At 40.8% G+C, this 17,682-nt stretch overlaps 1 protein-coding gene across 23 annotated transcripts in view; it reads left to right on the forward strand.

Annotated features, from left to right (window-relative positions):
- Positions 1–17,682, forward strand: part of CADPS (calcium dependent secretion activator) — a 548,041-nt gene that overhangs the window by 396,319 nt on the left and 134,040 nt on the right. For all 23 annotated transcript variants that reach the window (XM_069736610.1, XM_069736601.1, XM_069736611.1 and 20 more), the window contains one exon: positions 6,757–6,913. In XM_069736610.1, the coding sequence (XP_069592711.1) occupies positions 6,757–6,913 (157 nt within the window). The remainder of the gene's footprint in view (positions 1–6,756; positions 6,914–17,682) is intronic.

Raw genomic sequence — 17,682 nt, forward strand, 5'->3', positions numbered from 1 at the left:
ACTCCATGCATGCGGCAATGGGCGTATTATACAAGCATTGCGGCTGTTCCCTAGCACAACCCAGTCTTTGTTTATTCTTTCCTGATCCTCCTGTTTTATCCACATCAGTTTGAAGTCAACCTTCCATAATTCAAGAGTGACAATAACGTCTTGGTCCCTGATTCTATATCTTCTTTAAACTTTTAACAGTAGAGTTACATTGAACATAAATTGCTTTCTGCTGATGTTTTATATTTTGTATCTTCTAATTTTGGAGTGTATTTTTATGCTTTTCTTCAATAAAAAATAAATACATGTGCATTTTAATTAGGAATATATTTTTAACTCTCCATTGGATTTTAATAATATTTTCTTACCTAATGTAGAATTTTTTGGATTTTTTGAATACCAAAATATTTTTGAAAAACAAAAATAACTTTTTGTAAGTTTTAACAGTCGCACCCCTTAAAGACATATGACATACAATAACGTCATATGTCGTGTCCCTGTCTTTGATGTGGGCTCGCAAGCCAAGCCTGCATCTTTCCCAGCAGATGATGGCCGGTTTATTCAGCCATCATCTGCCTCTAACAGCCGGACCGCAGCACTTAGCACGCACTGGTACGGGGCGTTGTAATTCCATGTGCCCATCAGCACACCCATTACGTGATCGGTAGTCGCCGATGGGTTGTCATGACAGTCAGGGGTCTGCTTAAGATCCTGGCACCTGTTATTATGATACTTTTATGAAAGCCAACATTTACCTAGCATTCAAAAGAGACTATGATTTTCGTTACTCATAGCTGATGCTCTGCTATGTATCCTCCAAGCAAATGGATGATCGCAGCTTCAAGTTCCCTAAAGGGACTAACAAATACAGTAAAAAGGGAAATAAAATGTTTTTAAAACTATGAAAAAAATTAGAAAAACACAAATGTTCAAATCACCCCCTTAAAAATAAAACAAATAGAAAAAAAGAAAGATACATATATTTGGTATCGCTGCACTCGTAAAAGTCTCATCTTTCAAAATATAAAATAAATTAATCTGATCAGTAAAGGGCGTAATGAGAGAAAAAATAAAAAAGACCAGGATTATGTTTTTGGCCACCACCACACTGCAATAAAATTCAATAAAGGGCCATCAAAACATTTTATCTATTCGAAAATGGTATCAGTAAAAATGTCAGCTCGGGGTGCAAAAATAAGCCCTCAAACTGCATCATACCTAGAAAAATGTCAAATGTTACCAGTCTTGGAAAATGGAAACAAAAGCAATTTTTTTTACAAATTTCCGAATATATTTTTTACCACTTTAAAAAAAATGAAACAATTATGTATTTCTACTTTTTTTTTTGCAATTTCAACGCACTTGTAATTTTTTTTCACGCTTTACAGTGCATCACCTGATGAAATGTATGGTATCATTCAAAAGGACGACTCGTCCTGCAAAAATGTGGATGGAAAAATAAAATGATGGCTCTCGAAGAAAGGAAGGAAAAAACAAAAATTAACAAAGGGAAAAAAGCGGAATCACAAAAGGGTTAAAGTATAAACATAATCATATTAAAAATAATAATAGGATCAGTATTTTATGTTTCATTAAAAAAAATTTTACTTGTTGGACATGGACCTTCAATTGATTTTCCACTGACAAAATATTCCAATTTTGTCTAGAGTAAACAAGACAAGTTACGGAAAAGTCTCCATAGCGCCATTTATTCTCAATGTCTATTTTAATAATTTACACATTTTTCAAAGCCAGCAAAGTGGTTATTATATTTCACTTTCGTACATCACTCAGTATTCTTGCTATGCCATATTATGACAAATATGTGACATAACTGAAAAATCATTGTAAAAAAAATATTAGGACTAAATTAATCTTGTTACCAAACAGAACATTGATTTACTGAGAATAAAAATGTCATTCTGTTCATTAATCGCAAATTCTTTTTTTTCTTCCCTGAAATGTTACATGACTGAGCCCAGTAATTGGCTAAAGATTATCAATATGACGTCACACTGTGCTCGATCTGGGGAGGCTATGTAAAGCTTAGTTTGATTTTTTTTTAAAGCCTATGGGGAAAAAAAAGGTTTTCCAATTGGGGACAATCACTTTAAAGGTTGCATAAAAATACACCAAATGTACATATAGTTCTGAAAATCTGAAAAAACCTAATTATTTTGGTTTTGCCTTTTCAAAAATATGTTGACATTTTTTAAAATCACTTTTAGGATTTGTTCGATACATCTATTTTTTCTACAAACTAAGTAAAGAGTAAAGAATTTCCAATATTTATGCTTTCTTACCCAACATTTTTATCCAACATTGAATTTCTCCAAAAACATTATACCAGTGATTAGTTTTCTGTACCAAATCTGTTATTTCCTGCACCACACACAATGATTATGCCAGTAAATTGACTCTCAAGCCATGATCATGCCGCTACAGTTTTGACATGTTATATTTAAACCCCTATCCACATTTAGAAACTCTCCTCCCAAAGAACCGGATATGTGGTGCGCAAAGCGAGTAACTGAATTCCCACCTACTGAATCCAATTGCTCAGAATCCCAGATAACACACAGATAACATTTAGAGAGTGCTGAAATTCCATGTCTGTTGTTTGCATCCATCTCCATAATGGAATTCCAAAAGATCAAAGGTACCAAAAGATGATCCCTAAAAAGTGTGATTTTTATTCCACGATTGTTTAATAAAAGACACAACAGTAAGACAACATTTCGTTTTGTAGGAAATATAGCTTTCTATTGTTGTGTCTTTTTTTCAAATAATCATGGAATTTTTAGAGTAATATTTTGGTGCCTCAAATCTTTTAGGATTTTATTGCGTTGGACCCAGTAGGAGGTCCTACCGATAAAGCACATAACCCATGAATGGTACATGAGATTTTCCACTGGAGTGAGTTTTTCCCATCTCCATAATTTGTCAGATTTTTGGCCAAGATATTTCAAAACAATGTGCATATACTGGTGGTTGTGAAAAATCATGGTTGTGTTACCAGTCCAATCGTGGTCTTCTTTTCTTTACACTTTTGACCAAGTGATGACCGGTCTAAAAACTCATGACCAGGTAATTACTGGTGTAACGGGGTCTACTGTGCTGTAGTACCTCTTTCAGCACCCCCCGTGTTTCAGGAGGTCCACTCTGCTTTTGCTGGATTCTGAATGAAGGACGCTGGCTGGAATTCCTTGATTACATGGGAGCATATAAAAGCTGACTGCTACTCCACGTATTTCCAGTCTAAAAGAACACACTTTATTCACAGCAAACAGACTATATAACACAGATACACAGGGCAGGCCAATAGAAAAAACAGGCCAGACATACATTACAATAGCCGCAGGGGGCCGGAGCCTGCTGGTATTTACTGTGGGAATTACAAAGGTGGGGGAGGTCAGAAGGAGAATATCTTGTCCCCTCTGCCCAGGGATGCAGCCTGTGGACTGATGCATTTCACATGGAACCTATTATACATAATATATATAGCATAACATATTCTTGGTGCTGGGGTTCTGTAACACGGCTCCCCTTTTCAGCGACGGGATCGGCATACACAGTCTGATCCTTAACGGATCGGTTTGGGGATGACCGAAGTTTATGGGGTTGGTACAAGTTCCGTTTGTTGACTTAGTCCATCGGCATTACCATTTTGTTTGCCGGGTCTGTAGTGGATGGTGAAGTCCAGAGGTTGTAGGGCTAAACTCCACCGCAGTAATCTGGAGTTGTCTCCGGAGACCCGATTAAGCCAGACTAGGGGATTATGGTCCGTTAGGAGGGAAAACTGTCATCCATACAAATATGGTTGTAGCTCACTTCATGGGGCAGTAGTTTCCGACTCAGGTAAGCTACCGGGTGTTCTTGGCTGTCCGGCCCGACTTGGCTTAGTACTGCCCCCAGTCCAAACATAGAAGCGTCTGTGTGAACCAGGAAACGTTTATTTGGATCGGGTGCAGCCAATACAGGGGTATTGGTGAAGGCGTCCTTTAGCTGGCGGAAGGCTTCCTCACACTCTGGGGTCCAGGTTACCTGGCGGGGTTGGTTCTTACGGGTCAGATCAGTGAGGGGCTTGGCCACGCTGCTGTAATTGAGAACGAATTTCCTGTAATACCCCGCTGTTCCTAGAAATGCCATGACCTGGGTTTTAGTGCGTGGGTTGGGCCATTTGGCTATGGCCTCAATCTTGGCTGGTTCTGGTCTCTGTTTCCCACTTCCCACACAATGCCCTAAATACTGAACCTCTGCTTTGCCCACGTGACACTTGTTTGGGTTCAGGGTGATTCCGGCCTTGTGGATCCTGTCTAATACTGTCTCTAGGTGATTTAGATGCTCTTCCCATGTCGCGCTGTAGATGGCGATGTCATCCAGGTAGGCACACACATAGTCCTGGAGACCATCAAGAAGCCAGTCAGCCAGCCTCTGGAAGGTCGCCGGGGCAGTCTTCATCCCGAATGGCATAACTCGAAACTGGAATAAGCCAAACGGGGTGACAAATGCCGACTTGGGAATAGCATCAGGACTAAGGGGAATCTGCCAGTAGTCTTTGCATAGATCAATGGTGGTCAAATACTTTGCCCACGCCAGCCGGTCTAACAACTCATCCACACGCAGCATGGGATACGCATCCGTCACTGTTTTCTCATTGAGCTTACGATAGTCTACACAAAACCGTGTAGTCCCATCCTTCTTGGGCACTAACACTACGGGGGATGCCCAGGGACTATCTGACTCTTCAATGACCCCTAAACGCAACATCTCTTGTCGCATTCCTTCTTGTACAGACTCAGGGAGGCGGAAGGGGGTTGTCGCAGGGGGGTCTGATCCTGGGTCTCAACCTTGTGTTGTGCCAGGTGAGTGTACCCGGGTTTCCCCAAAAACATCCTCTGTCGCTGCCTCAACAACTCCTCCGCCTGCTGTCTCTCCCGGGGACCTAAGTCTTCATCCCAGTGTACCTGGTCCCATGTTTTAGACTGATTCCTCTCCCCTAAGACATCCGGCAAGGGAAGTCCGGCTAAATCCTCTGCTTCAGGTGCACAGATGGCCACTACCTCTTCAGGGTGCTCCCGATAGGGCTTCAGCATATTCACGTGGAAAATGCGGATAACCCTGGGGTCGTCACAGACATACTGATAGAGAATTTAGATTGTGAGCCCCATCAGGGACAGCGATGATAATGTGTGCAAACTGTAAGGCGCTGCGGAATATGTTAGCGCTATATAAAAATAAAGATTATTATTATTAAAGCTCTCACTTCCTCCGGTTTTATGTGATTTTTCTGAATTTGAGGAGACTGAAGCAGCCATTGATTGGCCTCAGGGATCGCCTGACGCAATAATGTCATGTGATCCCTGGAAGAACCAATGCCAACATTGCTAGAACTGCACCAGCTCCAGAGGTGAGAAGTGTTATTACTTTATAAGGGGGAACATATGGATTGAGAAGGGGTTGACGCAGTAGTGGACAAACCCTTTAAAATAATATTACCATACTACTAGCTTATTTGTCAACAGTCTTCCCATGAACCAGACTGGAAAAGGGTTAGTAAAAACACTCTCAAAAAGTCAGCATTTTGGAGCCTTTCTGAATATTTTGATCTTTTGATGGCATAGCTAAATGTCGCAGATTTTGATGGTAAGTATGTACTTGAGTTAATAATAAATGATTATATTAATACTGCTTAGTCCACATTAGTGAGGGCTAAAATGCTTTACAGAAAGAAAATTCCTGCAGGTATATATTTTTATATATATACACTCCAGTATTTCTTTTTACCAGGTAAGTGATCATGCGTTGGGTCCAAAACCATGGAAAAAAATAAAAAAATAAAACGCTAATAACTATTTCTATATATTACATGTATATACTCTAGCATAGTATAGATTGTAGCTTTATTTTTTTCTATGAATGCATTATTTAGTGTTATGTTTTTAACCTGGCCCTGGTTATGTCACCGAATGAACATGTCCTCGGCTAGCCTCCGCTGATACTTACCCTGTAGATGGAAAATGAAAACTGTATTCTGGTCCTATCAGACTTTCAAGGATATATATAATTTCTTCTAAGTAATTTTCAATATGTCTGACTCTCAGACAAGTGTGTAAGAATAGATAAGTCACTCATTCTGCATGCTCTTCCGAAAATATAAGAAACATAAAAAAAGCAACACGCATGCGTCTGAAACACATTCACATCTCTGCTCTGTACGATGTGAATGACACTTCGATGAAAACAATTTCTCTATTTTAATTTAACTCCCATGAGCATGACGTTGAGTTACTTCACTGACAGGTTTTTTATTTTATTTTTTTATGTTGTCTTAAAGATTTGTAAAGTTTTTTCAAATATCCCCCCAAAATTAGATCTGTATAAACAATTCAATTTGATTATAAATTGGTAACAAATTGGATTTTTAATAATTGAAAAAAAAAGCAGATCAGTGAAGAAACTCAAGATAATCTGCCAAATTTCTACACTACAGAATGAAATGGTTGAACCTTGAATTCTGAGCATGACCTCAGATACCTTGATTTGCATTGTAAAGGGAACTTGTTTCTTTTTAGAATTTTTGAATTTCACTTTTATCCCCTCACTGCCGTTGACTATTTTAGATGTGCACAGTTCTCTTTACAATGGTCTTTCCTTTGAACCTTTGCGTTTGAAAAATCTGGGGGACAATGATTTGAAATTTTTCCAAATTTTGGCATAAACTGATTTTATTTTTCTGATTTTCTTTTTTTTTTATTGTACCTAAAGGCATTTGCTTGGTGGTCAGACTTAATGGTAGAACATGCAGAGACATTCCTTTCCCTTTTTGCCGTGGATATGGATGCAGCTTTGGAGGTGCAGCCACCAGACACCTGGGACAGTTTTCCGTTGTTTCAGCTCCTGAATGATTTTCTCCGTACTGACTGTATGTATTTTTTTCTTACATTATGGTTTACTTTTATCTTTCAGGATTAGGGTTGAGCGACCTTTACTTTTATAGGATCGGGCCGGGTTTCACGAAACCCGACTTTTTCAAAAGTCGGGTTGAGTGAAATCGGCCGATCCTATAAAAAAGTCGGGGTCGGGGTCGGCCGAAACTCGAAACCCAATGCAGTGCATTGGGTTTCCAATGGTTCCCAGGGTCTGAAGGAGCGGAAACTCTCCTTCAGGCCCTGGGATCCATATTTAAGTGTAAAATAAAGAATTAAAATAAAAAATATCGCTATACTTACCCTCTGATGCGCCCTGGTACTAAGCTTCTTTCCGGCAGCCTTCCTTCCTAAGAATCAGCTCTTGCAGGACCTTGCGTGACATCGCGGTGACGTCGCGGCTTGTGATTGGTCGCGCGAGCGGTCACATGGGCGGCCGCGCGACCAATCACAAGCCGCGACGTCACCGCGACGTCACCACAAGGTCCTGGAAGCGCTGATTCGAAGGAAGGAAGGTTCCCGGTTAGTACCAGGGCGCGTCAGAGGGTAAGTATAGCGATATTTTTTATTTTAATTCTTTATTTTACATTAAATATGGATTCTGATACCGATTTCAGATATTGCAAACATATCGGAAATCGGGATCGGAATTCCGATACCACATTCAGAAGATCGCCGACTTCATGGCCGACCCCACACAGGGGTCGGGTCGGGTTTCATGAAACCCGACTTTGCCAAAAGTCGGCGACTTCTGAAAGTGGCCGACCCATTTCGCTCAACCTTATTCAGGATGTATTGATTAAATTAATGATGAGCAATCGTGCTCGGATAAGGTGTTAACCGAGCATGCTCATGTACTAATAGAATATCTTGGGCGTGTTCGAACAATTTTTGAGTCGCAGACACTGCATGTCTTGACAGGCGCAACACATGCAGAAATTGCCTGTTTGTTATCAATCCCTGCATGCATTGTGGCTGTTGAACAGCTGCGAGACATGCAGCTGCGGGGACCTGAACATACTATTCGAGCACATCGAAGACACTCTAATAGCACACGAGCATGCTTGGATAATGCCTTATCCCAACACGTTCGCTCATCACTAATTACATTTTAATTCAGAATTCTAAGAAAAAAAGTGCCACTAAACATGATTCAAGAATATATCATGAACTGAAGGGGAAAATCATGCAACAAAAATACAAAATGTTTTATAAAGCTTTAGCTAGATACAATTTTGTGCTTGTTCTGGATGATCCGGAGATGGATTGATGTTAAAGTATATTATAAGATTTTCTACGTATAGAATGGTAAAGTTATACTAGAATATAATGTGATACATTTGCATAATTCATTGATGCTTTATGTAATTTTTTTTGTGCTTTTGCTTTTTATTTTATTTATTACTATATTTGTGAAATTATTATTCGCTATATTTTTTTATTGCTGATTTTAATAATATCAGTAATCATGATTATAATATTATTACTTATAATAACACAAGACTTATAAGAGGTGTAATTATTTCTGAGACCATTTGTATTGCAGAACTATAGTGGTAGGTTGAACTGATGTGTAGGGTTTGGCCAGATGCACAGCCGTACAATCCATTCTTCTTCGAAACCACAAACCATGAAAAATTGTTGGGAAAAATTCTCTAGCACCCATATAAATTAATTTTTTTACATCAGTTCATAACCAGCATGTACTTACCAACACAGGGTTTATTGTCAAGTGCAACAGATCTTAGTAACATAACATAGTAACATAGTATTTAGGGTTGAAGGAAGACTTTAAGTCCATCTAGTTCAACCCATAGCCCAGTGTTCCCCAACTCCAGTCCTCAAGAGCCACCAACAGGTCAGTTATTCAGGATTTCCTTTGTATTGCACAGGTGATGGAATTGTTGCCTTTCCAGGTAATGCAATTATCACCTGTGCAATACTAAGGAAATCCTGAATACCTGACCTGTTGGTGGCTCTTGAGGACTAGATTTGGGGAACACTGCCATAGCCTAACATGTTGATCCAGAGGATAGTGTGGGTGGTGTAGCATGGCTAAAGGGTTTGTAGTCGATGGGAGGTATGTGCCACATAAGTGCCTGGTTGCTGTAATGTAGCCCGGAGTATTTCTTTCTTGCACATAATCTTGTATATGTGTTTCAGGACCTGTGGTAATGTCAGACCACATGGCTAATCATGTGATGGGTTACTGGGTGGGGTTAGCTCTTTATAAGACTGGCTAATCCTTTACACAGCAGATATGTGTGGAGGTGAAACCCTCCTGAGTGTGTTACGGCTTCAGGACTGAGCCGGATGAACTGGACACTTGTTTATCTTTACCTGAACCAAAGGCTATTTTGTTTTCTGTTGTTTGCCACATGGTTTATGAAGCAATAAACCCAGTGAACTTTAAAGGAACACGTCTCCTGAGTGTCAGCCGTCGCAGCTGAGTGAGTGAAATCCTTACAGTGGTTAGATGATTAGTCTGCTTTGATGCCAGTAAAAAGAAACTATATGGATGTAGATGAATCTTTTTACCTATTCGAGCAAGAGTATTACAGTCTGGAGAGCTATTTTTGCCAAGAAAAATACCGGAACCTTAAGGGTGTTATTGGATCTTCTGATAAAAGTTTTCAGTCATTTACCTGTTAATCCTGACAGTGTGTGATGTGCACACTGTCAGGATTCCCTGGCATTGCCAGTGAGAGAGCATACATGCTGTCACATGCCGACTAGACGTACTCGATTTCTCTCAATTTACTTCTATTGAGAGAAGCCAAGCATGTCTAGTTAGAAAGTGTTCGGAAGTACGCCAGTCACTTACATGTGTAATATGACTGCTATACAGGGGTATCCTGACATTGTGCTCACCGCACACTATCAGTATTCAGACTTTTATCAGAAGATCAGACAACCCTGTTTAAGTATAGCAGTCATAGTCGTTTTATAAGGACGCCTTTGATCCTGATACGAGCAAAGTCTGTCTACTAATAAATTCAATAAACTATTGTTTGGGCAGTTTGGGCAAACTTGAAACAGCCAAGATTTGCACACGACTTGTCCAAATAGTAAAGTACGTTAAGGTGCCTGTACACGTTACTTCAACGTCATCCCAAACCACTGATTCTGCTTAACTGGTTGACCATATAATGTATAAGGGAGTGTCTCGAGTTTTTCACAGATTTCAAAGGAAAAAAATAATTGGGCATGCAAGATTTCAACATGCCCTACTCGTGTGAAATAATCTGTGGCCTGATGTGCACATGTATTGGAAGTCTGGAGAAGGAGAGTCAACCAATGAAATGTTTTTATGATAGGGATATTGCAACCTATATACTGTCTGGCTACAGAAATCTCATGTTAATGGTCTATTAATATATGTGTACCCAACTTACAAAAGATAAAATCATTGCGATTTTTAACAAATAATTGATTTTTTACTCCGTCAGACTAATTATGGAATTTTCACCTCTATGTTGTTACGAGACATTATCCTCAAGCAAAAATATGCCTGTGGCACAAATTATGTCATGGGCAACTTTATCATGTCAGATATGAATATTTTCTTCACTCTTTTGAGTTTTAGGCCACGTTCACACGTTCAGTATTTGGTCAGTATTTTATATCAGTATTTATAAGCCAAAACCAGGAGTGGAGCAATCAGAGGAAAAGTATAATAGAAACTCGTCCCTACTTCTATATTTATCACCCAGTCCTGGTTTTGGCTTATCATCAGTAACAGGTCAGTGGAGATAGTCTTTTAATGCAGATTTACTTGCCTCTCTATTTATCTTATACATGTTCATGGGAGGATAGCACTAATTCAGTTTCATCTTCTACAAGACAAGAAAACACATGTACCTGTATATAAACTGAAACATAAAGTTGTATTAAATAGTTATCAGAAAAAAAGAGTGTAATTTTTAGTTCAAACACAAAATCGCGATAGGTGAAAATAATAAATAAAAAGTGATTCTATAATATATAGGAGTAATGTCAAAATTATAAATAGAAATAAATGTAGAAAATAAAAAAATATATAAAATTTGAAATGACATAAACATGTAAGCGTTAACAGGAGCTAAAGGAGCTAAAAGGAAAATGTATCAAAGCTTTTTCCATTGCCAAAAATTCGAAAATTTTGGTCCATGCTATTTTTTACACTAAAATTTGTAGCTTTGTGATTTTATCCCTCTCTAACCACTTGTGAAAGTGGGTTTGTTTAGCTGTGCAAATGTGCTTTAACCCACTACTTGCCAAATTAAAATTTTTACAAGTAGGGATTTTTCAGAAAAGGGCGTCCCAATATTCAATTAAAAATGACAATGACATGATTTCCTATTTTGAAAACACTCATTTTACAAACACAACACAAAAAATTGGACCTAATTATAAAAATTATAAAATCTTAGTTGCTAGAAGCTAAAGATTAGGCGTCCCCAAAAAAAGGACATTGGTAGATAATGGGTTGAGCCAGATTTAGTAATTGTGACTTTTTGAAAAAAGAAAATTTGCACAAAAAGTTGCAAACTTATTCCGGCATGAGGGGTTCAGTAAAAAATTGGAAAATCAGCTCAAGACCACTAATAATAACTTTCTAGTCAACGTGTTTAAAAAAAGAAAATATGTTAACATTTTGAAAGGTGAAGGTTATTCAGATACATCAAGAAGAAAGTTCAAATGCAATGTTAACACAAATATTGCTTTGAATACTTGATTTTTTTTATTTAAAGAATGCTCTTAAATTGCACTCTCCATTTGGATTTGTTGCATCAGTGTCCTGCAGAAATGATAAAATTTGGTGGCAAATTTGTGGAACTCAAACACAGTGTGCACTAACAAAAATCATACTGCAACAAAAGTGCCTTTAAAGGGAACTTGTCACCCACCCCGGGCATTCTTAAGTCAAAGAGCCACCTTCAGCAGCACTAAGGCTGCATTCTGTGAAGATGGCTCTTATGTTTCTGATCCCTAGTAACACTGAAATATTGACTTTTATAAATTGTGCCCCATACCTGTATTGAGTCACAGAGGTATGTTGTCTCCCCCTGTTTCAGCCTCCTCCCAGCCGTCTATCATCCCCCTCTTGCGTCTGTGTGCCGCCTCCTGTGTTGCTGTTACATGCCTGGCGCCTGCGCTGTGCCAACAGTTCTTGGGCATGCGCAGTGGATACTACCTGAGAACTGACATCAAGCTATCGTGCCTGTGTGTTGCAGAGGCCCCAGATCCCGCCCCGGAATGTGTTATGATGTATTCACACTACAAGGCTGGGAATCTGTTGCCTGCGCAGTGGAGTGGGTCACTGTGCTCCATTGAAGATAGTGCCAAAGTCTCGTGAGATTTGTGAAGTCTCGTGAGACTTCGGCACTATCTTCAATGGAGCACAGTGACCAGCTCCACTGCGCAGGAGCCAGATTCCCAGCCCCGCTGCGTGAATACATCATAACACACTGCAGGGCGGGATCTGGGGCCTCCGCAACACGCCGGCGTGACAGCCTGATGTCAGTTCCCAGGCAGTACGCACTGCACCTGCCCGAGAACTGTTGGCACAGCGCAGGCGCCGGGAATGTAACAGCAACACAGGAGGCGGCACACAGACGCAAGAGGGGGATGATGGACCAACAGATCATCATTTCCTTAGTGTATTGCACAGGTGAGAGAACCAGTAACAATTTTTGATACCTTGATAATAATTTACCAATGTAAGGAGACTTATAGGCCGTGCAATGCTCCTCCGGAAATTTTAATTTGCAAATAACGTCTTCAGAGAGAAAGTGAATTTGATTTCTATTGACAACTATTGGAAGTAGCAATGTAGCAATCCTCAAAATCAAGATAGACCCTTTAATGAGCCTTGCCATATGACTTAGGCTAAGAAACTAAACCAGAAACTCCATTTGTAGACATATGTTTCAGGGTGTTTAGCCCTGCGCAGTGAAAAGGAGGAGATCTGATTGGCTAGGTGAGAGGCCTCTGACCTGGGGTCAAAGTGGGCACCTTTCTCCTTGAGGAGAGTACAACCCGGTGTAAGGAGACTTATGCAATGCTCCTCTGGGAATTTAAATATACAAAGAGCTTCTTCAGAGAGAAAGAAGACCTTTTGTATCCATTTAGAAACAAAATCTACAGTAGTATAGCTGTCTTGGCTCCATTATAAATGGACGTTGTGATGCCAGTATGAACAGAACCTTATGTGTATAATCTCCAAAATAAAAAGGAAAAAAAATTAAAATAAATAAATAAATGAACTCCAAAAATTTGCTGAACCAAAATAATAATAATAATAATAATAATAAAAAAGAAGTCATTGTGGACCGAGTCTCACTTCAGCACTGTTTAGGTTTTGCAATAAAAGATCTCTTTTAAACTGCTCCATAAAAAATAGGAATATATTGTAAATTGTCCAATTATGTGTATGCGATGGCCTCTAACAGGGACCTCAAATTATTGGATTTGAATTACAAGATCCTCCTTTCTCCTAAGCAACTCCATCTGCTAGACTGCTAGGAACGGGTAGTATTTGCTGCACTAAGAAATCTGCCATCTGCTAATCTAAAGATAATTTACTGCCTTTTGCCTGCTGTCTTGAAAGTATCAGAAGCCAATTTTCAGAACCATTGCTTTTTTTTCCCTGAAATATGTCTAATTTAAATGATTTGTTAAATTATGCCTTGCATTACATACTGAAAAATAGAATTGGTTTATTGCAACAAAACACATCTGTGACTTTTTTTTTTTTTTTCTTCTCCTGATTTACTTAACATTTCACACTTTTATAGTTGATTATGTAAATGGATTTCCAAAATGAAATTAATATAAAAAGTCTATCTGGATAGCAGAATATTAATGTTAATATCACAGTTAATTGTTGGGATGTGGACTCAGTCGGAGTGATTCAAATAAGGGTCAATTAAAAGACACAAAGAGATTTTGTCTATGCACAAATACACTTGGTTTTAAAATATTGTTGTTCATGTTCTTTATGGATCTTTCATGCTTTTGGAGCTAGTTCTAATATTAAATTGAACATTCCGCCTGATTCATGCTACCCAAACCTCAGGCAGCATGAATCAGAGCCTGGCTGCAAGTTTGCAGCCAGGTATACTTGTCCATGAAATGATCTGTTGTTTCATAAATCATATACTTCGAATATTCGGCTGGGGACCATAGCCGAAGACTAGACTAGCGCAACACCGCACCCAGCCAGCTCTTCCCTGATTGACAGGCTTCTCCTTCATGTGTATGTAGGGAGAGACTTGTCAATCACTTGCAAAGCCACTGGAAAGAGCAAGGCATTGGCAGCGTCAGGCTAGTCTCGTCTCTAGCTATGATCCACATCCAGAACGGTAAAATATATTTTCTCTGAAACATCGTAGCATTTCAGTAAGGAAGGTGAGACATCAGACTAGTCTTGTCTCCAGCTATGGTCCACGTCGGAATCTGTAAAAGATATTGTCTCTCAAAGACCTTAGAGCTTCAGCACGGCAGGGGACGTATCCGACTAGTCTTGTCTCCAGCTATGGTCCACATCGGAATCAGTGAAATATATTTTCTCTGAAACACCGTAGCATTTCAGCAAGGCAGGGGACGTATCCGACTAGTCTTGTCTCCAGCTATGGTCCACATCGGAATCAGTGAAATATATTTTCTCTGAAACACCGTAGCATTTCAGCAATGCAAGGGATGCATCAGTGTCATGATCCCAATGGCAGGGGATCACAAAAGGACAAGCACACAAAAAACAGAACAAGCTCTAGGGTGATGGAAACTGAGCTGACCGCGATCCTGAACCTAATTCACAACACTAGCAGTAGCCGGGGAACGTGCCTACGATGATTCTATACGTCTCGCGCCAGCCGAAGGACTAGCTTCCCCTATTAGAAGAAACAAAGACCTCTCTTGCCTCCAGAGAAACACCCCACAGAAATAGCAGCCCCCCACATGTAATGACGGTGAAATGAGAGGAAAGCACATACGTAGTAATGAAAACAGATTCAGCAAAATGAGGCCCGCTAAAACTAGATAGCAGAGGATACAAAAGTGAACTGCGCGGTCAGCGAAAAACCCTACAAAAAACCATCCTGAAATTACCTGAACTCATGTGCCAACTCATGGAACATGAGGAGTAATATCAGCCCACTAGAGCAACCAGCAACAAAGAATCACATAACTGCAAGCTGGACTAAAACAAAAATAAAGCAAAACGTGGAACAGGAAAATCAAAAACTTAGCTTGTCCTGAAGATTACAGAAGCGGGAAGCAGAGGTAACAAGACACACTGAATACGTTGATCGCCGGTGAGGAAATGACAAGAAAGCCAGGTTAAATAGGAAACTCCCATATCCTGATAGAACAGGTGGACACCAGAGACCGCAGAGAACACAAGTCACCCAGTACCATCTGTAACCACCAGAGGGAGCCCAAAAACAGAATCCACAACAGTACCCCCCCCTTGAGGAGGGGTCACCGAACCCTCACGAGAACCACCAGGGCGACCAGGATGAGCCCTATGAAATGCACGGACCAAATCAGCAGCATGAACATCAGAGGCAACCACCCAAGAATTATCCTCCTGACCATAACCCTTCCACTTGACCAAATACTGAAGTTTCCGTCTGGAAACACGAGAATCCAAGATCTTCTCCACAACATACTCCAATTCTCCCTCCACCAGCACCGGAGCAGGAGGCTCAAGCGAAGGAACAACAGGTACCTCATACTTCCGCAACAACGACCGATGGAACACATTATGAATAGCAAACGATGCCGGGAGATCCAAACGAAACGACACAGGGTTAAGAATTTCCAAGATCCTATAGGGACCGATAAACCGAGGCTTGAACTTAGGAGAAGAGACCTTCATAGGAACAAAACGAGAAGACAACCATACCAAGTCCCCAACACGAAGTCGAGGACCCACGCGGCGACGGCGATTAGCAAACTGCTGAGCCCTCTCCTGGGACAACTTCAAATTGTCCACCACATGACTCCAAATCTGATGCAACCTATCCACCACCATGTCCACTCCAGGACAATCAGAAGGCTCCACCTGACCAGAGGAAAAACGAGGATGAAACCCCGAATTACAAAAGAAAGGAGAAACCAAGGTAGCAGAACTAGCCCGATTATTAAGGGCAAATTCGGCAAGCGGCAAAAAGGTAACCCAGTCATCTTGATCAGCGGAAACAAAACACCTTAAATAAGTTTCCAAGGTCTGATTAGTTCGTTCCGTCTGGCCATTCGTCTGAGGATGGAATGCAGACGAAAAGGACAAATCAATGCCCATCTTAGCACAGAACGTCCGCCAAAATCTAGACACAAACTGGGATCCCCTGTCAGAAACAATGTTCTCCGGAATCCCATGCAAACGAACCACGTTCTGAAAAAACAGAGGGACCAACTCAGAGGAGGAAGGTAACTTAGGCAAGGGGACCAGATGAACCATCTTAGAAAAGCGGTCACACACAACCCAGATGACGGACATTTTTTGAGAGACAGGGAGATCCGAAATAAAGTCCATGGAAATGTGCATCCAAGGCCTCTTCGGGATAGGCAAAGGTGACAACAATCCACTGGCCCGAGAACAGCAAGGCTTAGCCCGAGCGCAAACTTCACAAGACTGCACAAAAGAACGCACATCCCTCGACAAGGAAGGCCACCAAAAAGACCTGGCCACCAAGTCTCTAGTACCAAATATTCCAGGATGACCTGCCAACGCAGAAGAATGGACCTCGGAGATGACTCTACTGGTCCAACTATCCGGAACAAACAGTCTTTCAGGCGGACAATGATCAGGTTTATCCACCTGAAACTCCTGCAAAGCACGTCGCAAGTCTGGGAAGACAGCCGACAAAATCACCCCATCCCTAAGGATACCAGTGGGCTCAGAATTTCCAGGGGAATCAGGCACAAAACTCCTAGAAAGAGCATCCGCCTTCACATTCTTTGAACCTGGCAGGTATGAAACCACAAAATCGAAACGGGAGAAAAACAGTGACCAACGAGCCTGTCTAGGATTCAGACGCTTGGCAGACTCAAGGTAAATCAGATTTTTGTGATCAGTCAAGACCACCACACGATGTCTAGCACCCTCAAGCCAATGACGCCACTCCTCAAATGCCCACTTCATGGCCAAAAGCTCCCGATTACCAACATCATAATTCCGCTCAGTGGGCGAAAACTTTCTAGAAAAGAACGCACATGGCTTCATCACCGAGCAATCGGAGCTTCTCTGTGACAAAACCGCCCCCACTCCAATCTCAGAAGCATCAACCTCAACCTGAAAAGGAAGCGAAACATCTGGCTGACGCAACACAGGAGCAGAAGAAAACCGGCGCTTAAGTTCCTGAAAGGCCTCCACAGCCGCAGGAGACCAATCAGCAACATCAGCACCCTTCTTAGTCAGATCCGTCAAAGGCTTAACAACACTAGAAAAATTAGTTATGAAACGACGATAAAAATTAGCAAAGCCCAAGAACTTCTGTAGACTCTTAAGAGATGTAGGCTGCGTTTAGAGCATGCTGATATAACATGAGCTGAATCACCACAATAAAAACACAACCCATTTTTCCGCCTATAGTCTTGCAGTTCACTTCTGGACTGAATTCTATCACATTGCATTGTCTCAGGTGCCTGTTCAGAAGACACCGCCAAATGGTGCACAGGTTTGCGCTCCCGTAAACGCCGATCAATCTGAATAGCCATAGTCATAGACTCATTCAGACCTGTAGGCGCAGGGAACCCCACCATAACATCTTTAATGGCC

Source organism: Ranitomeya imitator, chromosome 8 (genome assembly GCF_032444005.1).
Source record: "Ranitomeya imitator isolate aRanImi1 chromosome 8, aRanImi1.pri, whole genome shotgun sequence".
Lineage (NCBI taxonomy): Eukaryota > Metazoa > Chordata > Amphibia > Anura > Dendrobatidae > Ranitomeya > Ranitomeya imitator.